Genomic DNA, 17,125 nt, shown 5'->3' on the forward strand with positions numbered 1-17,125 from the left:
TTGTGATATCTAACACAACTAGGCAACGTTGTATAATGAATTTTTATGAATTTTTTATGTCCCTTAAGATATAGATTTCTAAAAATAAAAAAAATTGTTCAGTTAAAAAGCAGAATGAATTAAGAATATCTTAACAAACAGTGAAAATATATATCAGATATTTAATTTGAAATGATACTGAAATGATTGTGTTTGTTTTAAAATGGTAAATGCCAGATTGATAAATAGTAAGATGATAACGTTATACTTAATATTATCTGTTTATCAGACATGCCTACCCTTATCAGCCAAAAGTAGGAACAGTTATGCCTAAAATGAGGAATTTGAAGCCAAAAAGAGGAACATACGCGCCGACGCAACTTTACTAAGTCAAAAATAAAAATAATTAATTAAAAATTACTCTAATGACAGCAGTAGGCTTCTAGTCCTATATAACTAGTCTCTAGGATACATTTAAATACTGCTTAATGTCAGCTTACATTTAAAAAAAAATTAACCAGTAACTAGTAGATATAGTTACAATTCTAGATCTAGTAGTAGTATACTACTAACTAGATCTAGTATTAGATGATGCTGGTAAATATTGTAATTAAACTAGTAAACAGAAACGTGTGCCAAAGGGAGATAATCGCTTTTTCCTGCCTTTTTTCAATTTGCTTTATTACCTCTCTTTATTAATTTTTTTTTTTAAAAATCGGAACCAACTGAGTCAATTTCTGAATGACGGAACAAATTACTTTTTTAAGTGAAAAAGCGGGACGGTTCCGATTTTGGCGGGACGGTAGGCATGTCTGGTTTATTGACAATGAGATTTATTTATACCTTTTCTACATGAACTGCAGCCAAAACCAAGTCAAAACAAATACCTGAGCACAAGGATCTGCTGAACTGACAACGCCATCTGGATGACAGTCACATTTGTTAGGGCAGTCAAAATCATCAAGTGTGCGGAAGTATGCTGGGGAACATGTCCGGCAGTGTGGTCCCTGAGTATGGGTTCTAGCCTCACAAGAACAGACGTAGTCTCCATTTATCTCTGAACAGTACCCAGCATTTCCATGACAGTCACATCTAGTTTAAAAGTCAATGGTGTTGTGTTTTCACTTTATATTCATTGCTAATTTATTTTACAATCTCATAAGAGTAGAGGAAGAATTTGACACACAATTAAAACAATTTTTATCAGATAAAAATGTTAAACCCCACTTTTAATCTTATAGTAAATAATTAATTATTTTTTTAAAAATGATTTTACCTTCCAGTTATAATTATGCTGGAAATAATGTAGCTGTAGACTTCAGTTTTATTCTTTCTTTCAAATATGATGTTTATTTTTTCTGCTATTTGAGCCATGTAATCAGCAATTGGACTTGTTTTATTTAAAAATGACCTGTGTTTATATTTTAACAAAATGATTGTGTCAATACATCCTTTTATTTTATTATGTATAAAATTAACAACAGAGGGACAATAGAGGGAATCATTGTAAAACAACATTTTTGTTTGTTTTAAAAACAGATCTGGGCCTACTTTTTTGTAAAGTAAAGGTCAGACTTACATTGTCAGTTTACAAATTTTGTTATCACAAGTTAAGTTTCTTGAGGGGGAAATTGATTCACTAGAGATGAAAGTGGCATAAACTTGGTTTGGAAATTGAGAATCAAATGCAATGGATATTGTTTCAATCTGAAAAACAAAGAAGAATAATTTAACAGATTTTTTTTTTTTTAATTTTAAAAATAAATTTAAAATAAAGATTTTGCTATTGAAAAGTTTAATAAATGAATATCATGTTGCTTAATTCGTACTGCTAAGTTAAGTTTACCTGGAAAGAACCATTTAAGTTAATGGTAAAATTGATAGAGCCATGATCTGGTGAAGCCCATTTTTTAGTTGTGGAATTCAAGAACACAACACCCAAGTCATAATATGTGATGGTGCGATTGAGTCTAGGATAGGACAAAATGTTGTTTGTACAGTTGTCACCACTGGTCAATGTTTCTAGATCTATTGGACACTGGCAGTCCTTGAACTCTGTTGTTGTATCATTCTGTCCGTTTGTTAGGTAAGACATCTCTCTGAAAATACATAGGGTACAATACATCTTGATTTATATATTTATATGTAGGCCTTTATAATATGTTTGTGTTATGTGTATATACATATACTTTCTAAAAAATTACGTAAACCAACCTGTTTGTAAGAGCATCTTTATAATACTCAACTCCAAAAATGAAAAAGTGGTCATCATTTTTTTGACCTGGTAACCAAAAAAATCATTGTTTGAATCCCAAATTAAGTAAAATAAATCTTAAAAGCTTGTACTGACATTTGGCTGTGTGGAAAAGATATATTGATTATCTTACCTTCATTGGTGCCAATGTAAAGATCTGTTATGTTGATGTCAGTCTTATTTAGAACAGAATTTCCTATGAAAATTTTCAGCTGAGTTCCAATGACCTATAGAAAAATATTTATTAAGGAAAATATGCATTAGTTAAATGTTATTCAATGTTAGCAACAAAATAAATACTGAATTTAGCCAACTATTTAAAAAATATACAAGAAGATATAATAACAATGTTATTGAATTACAATGTTAGCTATTCATTTTTATATGGGATTCAAGTTTAAACAAGGGAATAATGAATAGACCATGATGAAAATGGAATATTGAATGTATTATTACTTTAATTTAATCACCAGTTAATATACCATCAATTATCCCAATGGAAATAGAATATTGAAGTTTTTTATTATCTTTAATGACAAGTGAATAACCCTTAAGTTATCCTGATGAAAATGGAATATTGAATGTATTATTGGTCTAATCTTTAATCACCAGTAAATAGAGCAGTACATACCCTGACAAAGATGACAGAAAGATTGGTTTTGATATCAGGCTGTTGAACACACTGTTGTTGATCTAAACAGATTGATGTGTTGGTGGCTCGTAGATACAGTGATGGTTTACTATTGGCTTGTTTCATTTCGAGCACTGAGCTACAAATATATTTTTAAAAAATACATGTTAGCATGCCATTTAACATATTATTTTATTGATGACAACACTCCCCCTAAGATATCATGCACATAAAAATGTAAAAAAATTTTTATATAAACCCACCTCCTTCATATAACTTTAGTTAATAGGCCTATAGGCTTATATATAAAACACCATCTCTAATTTAAAATAACAGTAGCGTCGTAATGATTGGGAGTGGGGTGTTGACTGCACAGGGTGACACCAAAATATAGCTAAATCTGCTTTTTCAAGGGAGTTGAATATACATTATGACGCCTAAGGTGATACCATCAGAGATGGGAAGAAAAAATGGCAAATAGCCTATTAATTTAGCAAATCATGTATAGTCTGTAACTTTCTACTGTTGGAGAAGATATACGTACTAATCCTGTTGGAGACTTTAGAAGTACCAAAGCAAACGTACCAGTTCTGGCATGATGCTGACAACCAAAAGACTAGAGTAAAACTGCTGCTGGTGGAAGAGTTCATGTGGAAGTAACACACAGACGTCACAGCACTGCTGCTGTTGACCAGCAGAGTTCTGTACCCTGCCCAGTGAGATGTAGGCGGCTGGTAGGGTAAGGGGAGGCTATTCATCACAGTACATCTATCTGACGTGTTGTGGTAGTCCCACGTCTGCATTGGGTACTCCACGCTTGGCCATCCGTTCCTGCCATTGCAGGTTAGAATTTCCTGGCAGACGTTTTTGTCCTTGCATACGGTGTTGTTTAAACTTTGTCGACATTCTAGAAAGCTGTTGCAAGCGTGAGACTCGAGCACTGACCCTCGTCCTGCTAATGTTGTAATTGTGGTGTTGGTCAATATAAACTCGGCGTCCACTGCTGACCATATATGTACAGTGCACGACATCAATAGAATCCCTACCAAGATCCTTAACGGAAAATGTGTATTATGCATATTGTGGGTGTTTTTTTTATCCACTAAATTACGAGAAAATCATCGCAATCACACATAACTAGTCGAGTAATCGTCGTTGTTTTGATTCTGTGCTATTATATTTTTAATGACGACTAGGAATTGAAGTTCTACAAATGGCCATATTTATACACTGTTGTTCTAATTGGAGTTCTTGAACTGGCCCTAGTTTAATGCTGTTGTTCTGGTTGATAATCTTCTACCGACCTTGCTTTATGCTGTAGTTTTAATTGATGTTCTTAATACTGCCCTAGATATGCAACTGGGCGAAATTTATGATCGAATCCATTGAGTCGTCTGGTATGATCACACGGCATCTGTGTAGAAAGAAAACAACACGACTTTATGTTTGGTGCGATACATTTGTATGGGTGAGATAAGGTTTATTTTTAAATAAAAGTTGGATTTTTTTAAAAAAAGAAATAGCGAGACAGTGAGAGTTTTTGGCGTGAAGAGTTTTTCAACCACGAATAGCTCCTGGAGTTAAGACACCACTAAAGAGACACCACTAAGCAGACACCACTAAACAGACACCACTAAATAGAAACCACTAAACACACCACGAAAAGCCCCATGAAAATGTGACTAAACACACACCACGAAAAGCCCATGAAGTTGTGAGACCACGACCTATACTGTAATAATACTTGAACATGTAACAGAACAGAGGCGTAGCGAGGGGGGGGGGGGTGCGGACCGCACCGGGTGACAGCATTTAGAGGGGTGACACCAAGGCAAAAAATAGCAAAACATGTAGAGAAAAATTTAAGGGGGGTGCAAATCGAAAGTTTGAGGGGGGGGGGGGTGCAAATCGAAAATTGAAAGGAAAGTTTGTCCCCGGTAAGGGTCGCTACGCCTCTGGGGGGTGACACCATTATGTGCCGCACCGGATGACACCCGACCTCGCTACGCCACTGTAACAGAATATTCTTTGACAACACTACTCCACTGCTCATTCTCATCAGGGTTTTATGGTTGAATATTACAATGTTAATAACGTTCTACAACACCACTTCTCCTAGACTTAGTCTTTGAAAACATTTATAGCATCCTATACACTGGCACAAGAGGTGAAATGAATTAGTATTCATTTCATCCGAACAAGTGTGTTCTTATAAAATATCCTGTAGATTAGTACAAATGTTCCAATATAATAGTAAAGATATCAACTTGATTTATACAAAATAATCATTAGAGAGGTACAATAAATGTACAAATTAAGCTGAGAGAAACTTACAATAAATAAGAGCGGAGGGGGGGGGGCGGGGGTGCGGACCGTACCGGGTGACACCCCTCTAACAACTAGGTTCGGTTAATTTAAATACATTTTAAACATGAATGGTGATATACTTCTAAAAACTGCGTATAGATGTATTAGTAGGTCTACTATCATATCAGTTTTCAATATAATAAAAATGTCTGAATAGTACACCTATGGAATGCTTAAGACCTGAGATACTGAATCGCATTGCTAGAATTATATGAATCACTTTTTTTGTCCACTTTTGAAACGAAATATCTGGCACGATTAAGAATAAACTCGACCTACGTCATGTTTACCCACATAAATGTTCTATATATTCAGCGGCCTGGTGTCGTCACGAGGTTGGTTATTTTTTCAGGCAAGTACGGTAATGAGTGGCCAAATCTCAAGGACTTGCCAGTACGACAAACTCGGCCAGAGTTTTTTTTTTTAAATACCTGATATGTACACAGCATTAAAGTGGGTGAGGTAATCTAGTTGCAGGACTCCCCCCCCCCCCGAAGTGGGATATCTAATTACAGGACTCGCTTCCCCCACCCCCAACACACACTTTGTTTCTCAATTCTACAGACGTTTCATATAAGAGAGCCAGCAGATTGGCAAAAGTTAGTTAACACTTTAATACAACAAGTAGCTGTGAATGACAACATTATTAATTACCCGAGTTAGCGTTCCTGTCCGTAGGGGCAGAGTGACCTACCTTTGAAAAACAAATCCTGCTGGCGCCTATGCAAATGTCCCGAGTATTATGACGACATTTAAAACACGAATAAACAATTTTTTACCACCTCCTGTTTGCAGCTCATAAAAAAAATAAGAAAAAATCCACATAAAACTTGATCCTTTAAGGCGAAAGATTAACATAAACCAGATTAAACTAATCCACGATTGATGAACGAAAACCAAAGAAGAATCGACCAACGAGAAACATAACGTTCACGACTTAGACTAGATTAGAAATACATTTTTTTACCCTTTAATTGATTGAACTTATCGATTCGGATTAGCTGAGTGAAAGTAGACGCGCACGCCGAATCTGCACGTGGGGGATTTCTTTACATGACAAACGCAGGGTAAACAAAAAGGTTGGATCAGGGGAGTGAAGAAACTTTGGATTAGGTAAACATTTTGGGAGAGAGATTTAATGCTGACTAAAGGACTTTGTTTATATGATAGGGGCGGTTACTCTGATTAGAGACAAAGTTATTTTAAACTGTTTTAACGTTTACTTTAACGAGGTTAAAGGACTGAATAGGAGTGTCTTTAGGTGGAGCTGATTGCAGGTTTTATAGAGCAGGTCAGTGGTCAGTATAGGACAGCTCAGTGGTTAGTTAAATATCTGATGACGAAACTTGTGACAGGTACGTATTAGAGATGAGTAAACTCAAAGTGTCAGACATGCGAGCTATGATTTTTTCTGATATACAAAAAAGTGCACGCATATGCATACGCATATATATATATATATATATATATATATATATATATATATATATATATACACTTATATGATATATACACCTATATATACACATACAATTTTAGAATCAGACGTCAGTAACCTAATACCGATCAGGAGACCATGATCGAGACCCACAACTATATAGCTTGTGATTTACATCAGCAGCGCTCCTTATCACCTACTATCCAACCATCCATTCTATCATTACAGCATTAAAAATAACTAATGATATCTAAGGCCCGTGGGTAGTCTTAATAAGGAAACGGCTTGGATGGGGGGAAGGAGTGGATTGGTGACGTAATAAGTGCTTCAATCGTGTTCAGACAGCACGTTGAAGTAAAATGTATGGCTGTTACATGAGGCAAGTTGACAGCACAGTGTGTAGGACAGGGACAATACAAGCACAGAAATTCCCCCCCCCCCCCCCCCAGCGTGCCTTGATATATTGCAATGAATCACGTCCTAAAAACACCTTCAAGTTAGTGAATTAATACCCAGTAAAGAAGAAAGGCTGTTATTGAATACCAGGCGACCCGATTGACGCGATATACAATTCGCTGTGATTCACAAGTTGCCGTAAATCACCGGCACAGTTGAATGTCTGTGAGACGAACGTCACGGCAGATACAAAAATCAATGATCCGGCAGATCTAATGACTCAAACTGGAGAGTTGTGCTAAAAGTGAGGGGTGTATGTCGTGGGATGTAGTAGATAAAATTTGCCAGCTATTATATTGCAACATATGCTGTTATCTATAACATCACAACATATAATATTCTCAATGTCAATCACAACATCACAACACATTATATTCTCAAAGTCAACTACAATATCACAACACATTATATTCTCAATGTCAACTACAACATCACAACACATATTCTCAATGTCAACTACAACATCACAACATATTATATTCTCAATGTTTGCAGTTAGCTACAGAATTCAAACAGAAAATATCTATATCAGTTACAAAATCACAAGACATCCATTGCAGCCACAAGCACACAAACAATGTCCGGCATGATATCACAACAAGATATATGAACCCAGTAATTAAACAAGGAACAAAATTGTTTAAATCCTCAGCAATCCTTTATTTTATTCACTCATTTATTGCCCACTCAGGCAAGTAATAATTTAGATGACTTCACGTAGCACCCCCCCCCCCCACCCCCGTTAACATGAGTCGATGGAGAAAGGCAATAAAGGCAGTACTTGACTACATGTCTGACTAGCGTTAAATAATACATTATTCATTGATCAAGACCTATTTTTAAAGTGTTCGTTGTTCGGCGTGTAAAGGATTTTTACTTAAGCCAAATATGGTTGTTTTCTTCTAATCTTAGCATGTTATCAAAATGTTGACTTGAAGTTTCATTGAAGAGGGCTTGAACGTGTGCTGTAACAAAACGAAACAACCACAGGGTTTCTTTCAGGTATGTGCCCCCCCCCCCCCCCCCCACATTTCAAGAGACCGTCCCTTCCCCCCACCCCGACACACCCACCGGATGAAACAATACATAATTAATATAGCAAATGTATAGTGTCAACTGTTTCTTCGCTAAAGTTTCATCAAGTATGCCTCATCCCCCCCCCCCCCCCCCACCTAATGTCTAAAAGAAACCCTGATCAACAACTGTTCTAAAACTTGACTCCTAAACCAGGATGTAAACTAACCGAAAGATAAATTCCCAGTTCGCCCAAAAAATACTGCATATATATATATATATATATATATATATATATATATATATATATATATATATATATATATATATATCATACAGTGTATTGTAATGTATAATCATATTAATTTTCAGACCTATAAGCTAGTCTTTTTTTTTAAGGATACTTTTTTTCTATAAGGCAACTTATTTTTCCGCAATATTATGGTCTGAGATCAAACTGACTAAAGTATCTGTCTTTTTATTACAGCGTTCACAGTATAGCTACATAAATATATAACTCAACCTCTTACTACTATTTGGTTCTATAAGACCAGACGCCTAATTCACATTTATGACAGTAATAATAAGACGAACAGGGATGAAAATCAAAATTGAGACAACTCTAAGCGTCGTAAGACCAAAAGTAGTTAATTTCACACACGCAATCACTCTGCCCCACAGGTGTAAAAAAAGGTGGACTAATTTCATCAGCTCGCGTCAGCAGGCACAATGACAATCAAACATCAGCGTGAACACAAGCGGCCAAGGCTAGAGTACAAACACAATTGCGCTGCCCAATTGATCTCACAAACAAGAGCAATCAACGTGAGTCAACTCACCTGTATTGTGTACATCAAGGGCCATGCGACTAAAGAATGTCCGCGTCTTTAAGCATTCCTAGTTATCTCCCTTGTCACCCGATTTAGCCTGTACTACCCGTACGTAACTGGGGTAAAGATGGTTAGAGAAGTTATTTCCCTTTACAGTTTGATGTACGTAAGCAATGTGATTTAAACAATATGATTTACGACTAGGAGATAATAGGGGAAGGTGGGGAGGGGGTGTAAAGGTAAAGTAAGGCGCTATTTCAGGACATATACTTCCCTGTATAAGGCATATTTACTGAGAAATGGGTAATCGGGAATTCTTAGCAAATTGTGTGTTGACTTAAAATATTTGCCTAAAATGGTATGTTTAAAGAAGTTAAAAAGTGTATGAAACAAAGAAGCTTCTTTAAATTAGATTTGAATAAATACCTAATTCTAGTTAATAGGAACAAAAATTATATTGGGAAAAAAATAATAACACAATAGACTGTAAACTGTATTTTTTTTTTAAAATAGTGTAATACTGCATGAACCACATCTTCTTGTAATGAAACTTTAATGTGCTGACGTCAGCAGGGTTGTGGTTGCCCCCCCCCCCCTCCTACTCTCTAACACAAATTAGGCTTAAAGTTTTGTAAAGAACAGAGGTAGGGGCGGGGTAATCGATATGCGTATAATTTATTCAAAGCTGTATGTATTGATAGGTTTATAGTTGTATGTATGGATGGTTTACAGTCAGATCAAAAGTAAAATTCTAAGAAAGTTAAGGAAGTGAGTAGAAACGGTGATATGGCGGAAGAATGTTCACATTACGATATGTGATCAAATACACTACATGTAATGTGTCACACCTACATAGCTCAGTACTAATCATGTGGTCTAATACACCACACTCAATGTGTCACACCCATAGTGGTCAGTGCTAATCATGTGGTCTAATACACCATACTCAATGTGTCACACCTACATAGTTCAGTGCTAATCATTTGGTCTAATACACCTCACTCAATATGTCAAACCTATATAGCTCAGTGCTAATCATGTGGTATAATACACCACACTCAATATGTCAATAACTCAGTGCTAATTATGTGGTCTAATACACCACACTCAATATGTCACACCTATAGTCAGTGCTAATCATGTGGTCTAATACACCACACTCAATATGTCACACCCATAGTGGTCAGTGCTAATTATGTGGTCTAAATTTAAAATCTAACCATCTAGTCAAAACAGGCATCAACGAGTAAGACTTAGACCTTCAAATCTCGCCACTGTCGATATCGAAATTTTGCGATCTCCCTTTTCGATAAACATCTTTCCAACACAGTCGATAATTGCTTTAGAGTGTATGAAGCAGTTACTAAAAAAGACAACGAAATGGAGTGGCGATTTTCAAGATTTTCCTTTTTGTTGCCTTTTGAACCCAACACATTATAAATAGCCTCGATAAGTTTTCAGCCGCGCCCCACTACAACCTCACCATATCCCCTCCGTCGTTCCAGACAGCTGACTGTCGCAGTAGACACACAGAATCTGTTCATTCATCAATCAAAAACAGTTTTACCTATTCAATTTTAACTTTCAACCCCAAACATAACTAGGAAAAAACTTACAAAACTTGACACCACAGTTAGTGCCCAGATGAGCCAACACCAGAAAGGTTGTCCCCCTTGATTGACACTTGAGATCGAACACGGCCATTATCCCATCGAACTAACCTTGCTATATTTCCGCTTGCTTGCGGTTTAGTTTGTTTGTAAGAAATAAAATGTATGTAGTGTTTACCATTGTGTAAGGATTTCCTTCCTTATTGGACCAAGTGGCTGTTCCGTCATAATAAATTCATGACTGTTCAATTACACATGGATCTAGTGGGTTACATTCAAGGCGATGTCAATGTTTGAATCTTTAGACGGAATCAATAACTTAGTTATATTTAAATGTACACGATGTAATGATTACATGGTCGCACCAAACTATTGTGAGTACATTCACTAAAAACAATGTAATGAGTACATGTTCACATTAAAACAATGTAATGTTCACATCATTTGAAATCTTCATCGCGACCAATGTCGGTATCCAAAACCATCACTAACTCTACGAACATCCCTCACCAGGTAGACAAGGGTATGTTTATACTGCGAATGTCCACATTCTACAATTTTAACTAGTTTAGGCAATGAAGTTTCTTATAGTGTGCTTCATGCGGTAGATAAAGGCGCTTCTCGCTCAACCCTGTGTTACGTAATAGCATTGTCTTATAGATATGTTGTATAATTCAGCTAGAAACATTTTTTTTCATGTGTCTATTTTGGCTCCCCTAGGGTCGGCGCCCGGGGACATATGTACCCACCCACCCGCCCCGTCCTCCCCCCCCCCTCCCTACGCTACGCCTCTGTATCTGTAGATCTAGGACCGTGTCATGTATGTTAACCGTTACCTAACGTATGTGAATAATGTATGTTTGAAAAGGTAAACACACAGAATAATTTCCTGGACAAAGGAACACCAGAGCCGGGTGGGGAGGTGGCAGTAATTGGACAGGACAGAGAGACAACTAGAGAATGAGCAGGTTTATCAGTCTGTTGTACACAATGGACGGAGTTCTTGTAAGATAAGAAACGTAATGGGCGGGAGAGAAGCATTCTCAGCACATTTCAGTAAGGTGGGCGGTGGTCAGTTGGTGGTCTGTTGGTCAGTTGGTGGTCTGTTGGTCAGTTGGTGGTCTGTTGGTCAGTTGATGGTCTGTTGGTCAGTTGGTGGTCTGTTGGTCAGTTGGTGGTCAGTTGGTGGTCTGTTGTCAGTTGGTGGTCTGTTGGTTATCGCAGGTCTCTTGTTGTGCGCTTTGTTCTGGTTGGTACCGTCATGGTAGTTAGCCTTAACGTATGTGTGTGTGTGTGTGTTACGCAAGTCAGCAAATTTTAGAGCTTCTATAGCTGCAACCGCTGTAATTGATCTTTAATGTTCTGACAAAGAATATATAAATACATTTATAAATCCTACACTAGTTTACAAGACAACTGAATGTTGGCTTGTCATGAGAATTCAAACATGTTTCGCATAAAACACTAGTGAAATTCGGATATCGATTTTTTAGAATGTGTTGAGATCGATATAAATCTAGCGTGCTGTGTGTGTCACTCATAACGACCGGCACACGAGCGACCGGAGTTTGTATTGATCAGAGTCAAACACACGGTCACGTGGTGAATCATTCGGTCTATCGGCGAGTGGCGGCGGGTTTTGATTGGTGGACCCAAGCAAAACGTGCTCGAGGTATTCGGCCGGTTTTCTTTAAAATAAAAAATAAAAACAATGCTCCAATTAATTAGTTGAATTACACTGGATGTATTTTATTTGTAAATTGAAAAATATGCCGCTAGGAAAGAGTCTTAATTCGCAAACCTTGAATAACAAACCAAAATGACATATCGCAACAAAGAAGTTTGATAGGCAAACCTCTGCTTACGCAACAAAAGAAGTTTGATAGGCAAACCTCGACTCACGAACCAAGTGGAAAAGGTCTACCTTCACTATTGAGCTATAAATAAAAAAGACATTAGGACAAAATAATCATAAGGATAAGGATATAATTCGATCTCGGAAACGACAAATTACACGCTGACCTCTTGAATTTGTTCACTGATTGTTTCACCCACTGTCCCACAATGGACTCGCCCAACACAACGCTCACGTGTTGCTAGTGGTAACATACCCCCTCCCCCCTCCCAAAGTAAGGTTAAGGCTAAGGTTTAAGGTTAAATCAAGGGCTAGTGTTGACATTAGTATCAGTAATAGAAGATTGACTTGTGACAATCGAACAAAACCTTCTTAGAAAGAATCAAAATTCAAACCATAATTTTTTTATTGTTTGTTTTTTGTTATGTACTCTGATGGGGAATGATTTCATAGACGCACTAGTTTTATATTGTGTAGTAAACAAAACTAAATAAATGAAAATGTCTATTTCAAAGACATTTTTTGGACCCGTATTCCCTATAAACACTAAAGGACTGCAGGGACTGAAGGAAGCCAGACAATGACTAGCCAGACCTAGAGAAACATGCGGGATAAAAATTGTGTGTGTCGGTTTGATTAATTGTGCTGGGTCTGCAGGTTTGTCTAAAATTATTGATTCAATTCAGCAAGGGTGTCTGGCATAGCAGTCTGGTGCGTCAGTCAGTCAAGATTGTAGTGCGTCAGCCAGTGTGTCAGTCAGTCAGTCCAGTAATGTATCAGTCAGTCAGCAGTCTATTAGTGTATCAGTCAGTGTGTCAGTCCAGTAGTATATCAGTCAGTCAGTCAGTCTATTAGTGTATCAGTCAGTGTGTCAGTCCAGTAGTATATCAGTCAGTCAGCAGTCTATTAGTGTATCAGTCAGTGTGTCAGTCCAGTAGTATATCAGTCAGTCACTCAGTGTATCAGTCAGTCACCCAGTCAGTGAGTGAGTCAGTCAGTTAGTCCAGTGGTGTGTCAGTCAGTGTGTCAGTCCGTTTGTCAGTCAGTGTGTCAGTCAGTTTGTCAGTCTGTCATTGAGATGAGTCATTCCAGTAGTACATCCGGCAGTCAGGTTGATAGTGTTTCTGCCTAGCAGGTTGGTAGTGCGTCTAGTAGTGTGTCTGTCCATCAGTTTGTGCATCAGTCTGTCCTGTTGAGTCAGACAGGCTAGCAGCCTAGTGTTAGAGTCAATGAAAGAAGTTGTTTACATCAAACCACGTGTGTTCCGCTTGAGCTGACCGAGACCAACCCAACCAACCGTGAAAAATGGAACTGGAGGCGAAAGATCAATCATTCATCTTAGAGTTAACACCGGCCCTTCTCCAACCTTCATAACACCACGTAACGAAATAAACAAGACAATTTAACACTTACCGTATTCTCAATTAAAACGCCCCATTCTTTAACGCTTATGCCGATTGTTTAAAGTAAATGATAAAACATCATTCCTTCAAAATTAATACAAGCTACATATTAAAGCCAAGTCTAGACTAAATCGTGTGCATTCACATGCAGGTAAACATGTTTATGGTCTACATAGAATAACCCGATTTAGGTGTGATCGATATTTGCTGTTAGATTGAATCTCACTGTCGCAAGACTTGGATCCGTCAGACTATGCTAGAAATCAGGCCACACCTGCTGTCTACCTTAGCAGACGACAACGTCAGAGATAAAGAAAAACACGCGAAATGATGCCTGGGTACAGTTTTTACACAGTGATATTTAGACACGTTAATCTTTATAGAGAGTTAAGTTTAAAAGTCGTACAGTTAAAACTAGTTATGTTTAGACCTCTTATAAAGCCATTACGCAACATTTTTCTTGAGCGAAGTAGAGGATATAAAAGTAAAGTTACAAAAGCTAAAGTAAGATTTAGACGAAGGTATTAAAAGTTTAGAGTTGATAAAGGAGGAAAGTTTAGAAAAAGTAAAGAAAGACTAAATAAATAAAAATAAATATATCAAGGGTACACGTCAACACAGAACTTGCCGTACGAGTTTGTTTCTTTAAATCCTTTAAAACTAGATAAATAAAACAAGGATTAATCCTTACCTGTACAGTGTACTCTACTGGCATCAAATATCCTGTGTGTTGAAACACCTGAGATTATGTGTCCACAAGTTACAGAATCTGGTTACCGTGGCACAACACACATATAAGAAACACCTGAGATTATGTGTCCACGAGTTACAGAATGTAGTTATAGTGACACAACACTCTTATAAAGAAACACCTGAGATTGTATCCACACCTGAGATTATGTGTCCAGAAGTTACAGACTCTGGCTACCGTGATACAACACACATATAAGAAACACTAAGAAACACCTGAGATTATGTGTCCACCAGTTACAGAATCTGGCTACTGTGATACAACACACGTCTAAGAAATGTCAACAAAATGCTGTGAGCTAAGTGACTTGACCCCGTTCGCCTCCGTGACGAAGGGACAGAACTGCGCCTCGCCTCACTCGTTTTCCCGTCTTGTCTGCTAGCAGACGATAGCCAACAGACGACTGCTAGACACCGCGGCAAAATACTGCGATAAAAAAATATAAACCGGTCCGGGTTAAGTTGGCAATTTTTTTTCCCCTTAAAGAATTTGTTACACAGCGATCTTTAGGAGCTAATCAAAGACTTGAATAGGCTAGTAAAGTCTGTAGAAACTTCTAACTTTCATTCATAAAATTATAGTCCTAATATTTCCCATTCGACGGTGGTTCTCATACTTTGCCTTCAATGAGCATCTGTAGAGCTGTAAATTAAATGACCCTTGACGATGCTGTCGAATAGCGAATTTATCAAACAGCCTTTTTTTTGTTGATCGTTTTCAAAAGAAGAAAATTTAAACTTAGGTACAACGCATGATCAAACAATAAGTTGTTTTTTAAGACAGAAGGATTAACGCACGCAATTAATTAAATATATAAAAGATTGATATTAATTATTTTTTATATGTGGGAGAAAAGGCGGTTGTAATTACACTATAAAGCTGCAATTATCTACTCTCAAATATCGTTAATTCTCACTTTCCTTATACCTCACATTAACGGACGAATTTTTCTATACACGTTATCTCCAATCACCCACTGCATTATGGGAGAGAATTATCACGTCATATTTGAGTGGGTCTGACATTTTGGGATGGCCTTTGACGAAGGAAGTGAAAAGGTCAACAATGTACACAAACCAGGGTCAACTCATTATCACATCACTATCTTAAAACTGGCCTGCCTTAAACTAGCCTACGTTAAACCAGCCTACGTTAACCAGGCCTACGTTGAGTTGGTTCGGTTAAACTAGCATGCATTGAACTAGCTGTGATTAATCAGCCTGGTTAAACTAGCCATCACTACACAGTACCTACAGAGCATTAAACATCTGACTTTATCTACAATTAAGAGAAATCGAAAGTAGAATTCTTAGAATGAGGCACACCCAATTATGCCTCAGTTTCCATCTTAATTAAACAGATAAAAAAATATCCATCATCGTTCTAGTGAAGCAGCGTTAATTAGTCACGTGACCCCCGTGTCTGTAGTCCTGGTCCAGGAAATCATCGATCTGAGAGTTCATGACCCCGTGAGTCACCCATCTAGTCAGGAAACATTCAGCTACAGGCGGGCGAGCCTTGTCAAGAGAATCATCACAGCTTATGACGCACCAGCACTGTGGCGTTTTCTTAGTGCTTAGCACTTTGTGCTGTTTTTTGTTTACGTTTTGTGGTTTAACTATCGCAGGCACATCTTAGATTGCAAGTTTGTTGTGAGGCCAATAAGTATGTGGTGAGGTACAGCTTTGTATGTGGTGAGACAGAGCTTTGTATGTGGTGAGAGAGAGTTTTGTATGTGGTGAGGTAGAGCTTTGTATGTGGTGAGACAGAGCTTTGTATGTGGTGAGACAGAGTTTTGTATGTGGTGAGACAGAGCTTTGTATGTGGTGAGACAGAGCTTTGTATGTGGTGAGACAGAGCTTTGTATGTGGTGAGGTAGAGCTTTGTATGTGGTGAGGTAGAGCTTTGTATGTGGTGAGACAGAGCTTTGTATGTGGTGAGACAGAGCTTTGCATGTGGTGAGGTAGAGCTTTGTATGTGGTGAGACAGAGCTTAGTATGTGGTGAGGTAGAGCTTTGTATGAGGTGAGACAGAGCTTTGTATGTGGTGAGGTACAGCTTAGTATGTGGTGAGACAGAGCTTTGTATGTGGTGAGGTACAGCTTAGTATGTGGTGAGACAGAGCTTTGTATGTGGTGAGGTACAGCTTTGTATGTGGTGAGAGAGAGTTTTGTATGTGGTGAGGTACAGCTTAGTATGTGGTGAGGTAGAGCTTTGTATGTGGTGAGGTACAGCTTAGTATGTGGTGAGGTAGAGCTTTGTATGTGGTGAGGTACAGCTTTGTATGTGGTGAGAGAGAGTTTTGTATGTGGTGAGGTAGAGCTTTGTATGTGGTGAGGTAGAGCTTTGTATGTGGTGAGACAGAGCTTTGTATGTGTTGAGGTAGAGCTTTGTATGTGGTGAGGTAGAGCTTTGTATGTGGTGAGGTAGAGCTTTGTATGTGGTGAGACAGAGCTTTGTATGTGGTGAGGTAGAGCTTTGTATGTGGTGAGACAGAGCTTTGTATGTGGTGAGGTAGAGCTTTGTATGTGGTGAGAC

At 37.8% G+C, this 17,125-nt stretch overlaps 1 protein-coding gene across 2 annotated transcripts in view; it reads right to left on the reverse strand.

The window, feature by feature from the left end:
* The window catches only part of LOC131937784 (uncharacterized), a 28,350-nt gene extending 13,677 nt beyond the window's left edge, over window positions 1-14,673 (reverse strand). For both annotated transcript variants that reach the window (XM_059295423.1, XM_059295422.1), the window contains exons 1-9: window positions 14,529-14,673; window positions 3,450-4,278; window positions 2,865-3,003; window positions 2,367-2,460; window positions 2,194-2,260; window positions 1,826-2,078; window positions 1,559-1,686; window positions 1,256-1,390; window positions 867-1,071 (exon numbers count right to left, since the gene is read on the reverse strand). In XM_059295423.1, coding sequence (XP_059151406.1) covers window positions 867-1,071; window positions 1,256-1,390; window positions 1,559-1,686; window positions 1,826-2,078; window positions 2,194-2,260; window positions 2,367-2,460; window positions 2,865-3,003; window positions 3,450-3,943 — 1,515 coding nt within the window. In that variant the 5' untranslated portion in view covers window positions 3,944-4,278; window positions 14,529-14,673. The remainder of the gene's footprint in view (window positions 1-866; window positions 1,072-1,255; window positions 1,391-1,558; window positions 1,687-1,825; window positions 2,079-2,193; window positions 2,261-2,366; window positions 2,461-2,864; window positions 3,004-3,449; window positions 4,279-14,528) is intronic.
* Between the last annotated feature and the right edge of the window lie 2,452 nt (window positions 14,674-17,125).

This window comes from Physella acuta, unplaced genomic scaffold (assembly GCF_028476545.2).
Source record: "Physella acuta isolate Inbredline_101_S28 unplaced genomic scaffold, ASM2847654v3 ptg000222l, whole genome shotgun sequence".
Taxonomy (NCBI): domain Eukaryota; kingdom Metazoa; phylum Mollusca; class Gastropoda; family Physidae; genus Physella; species Physella acuta.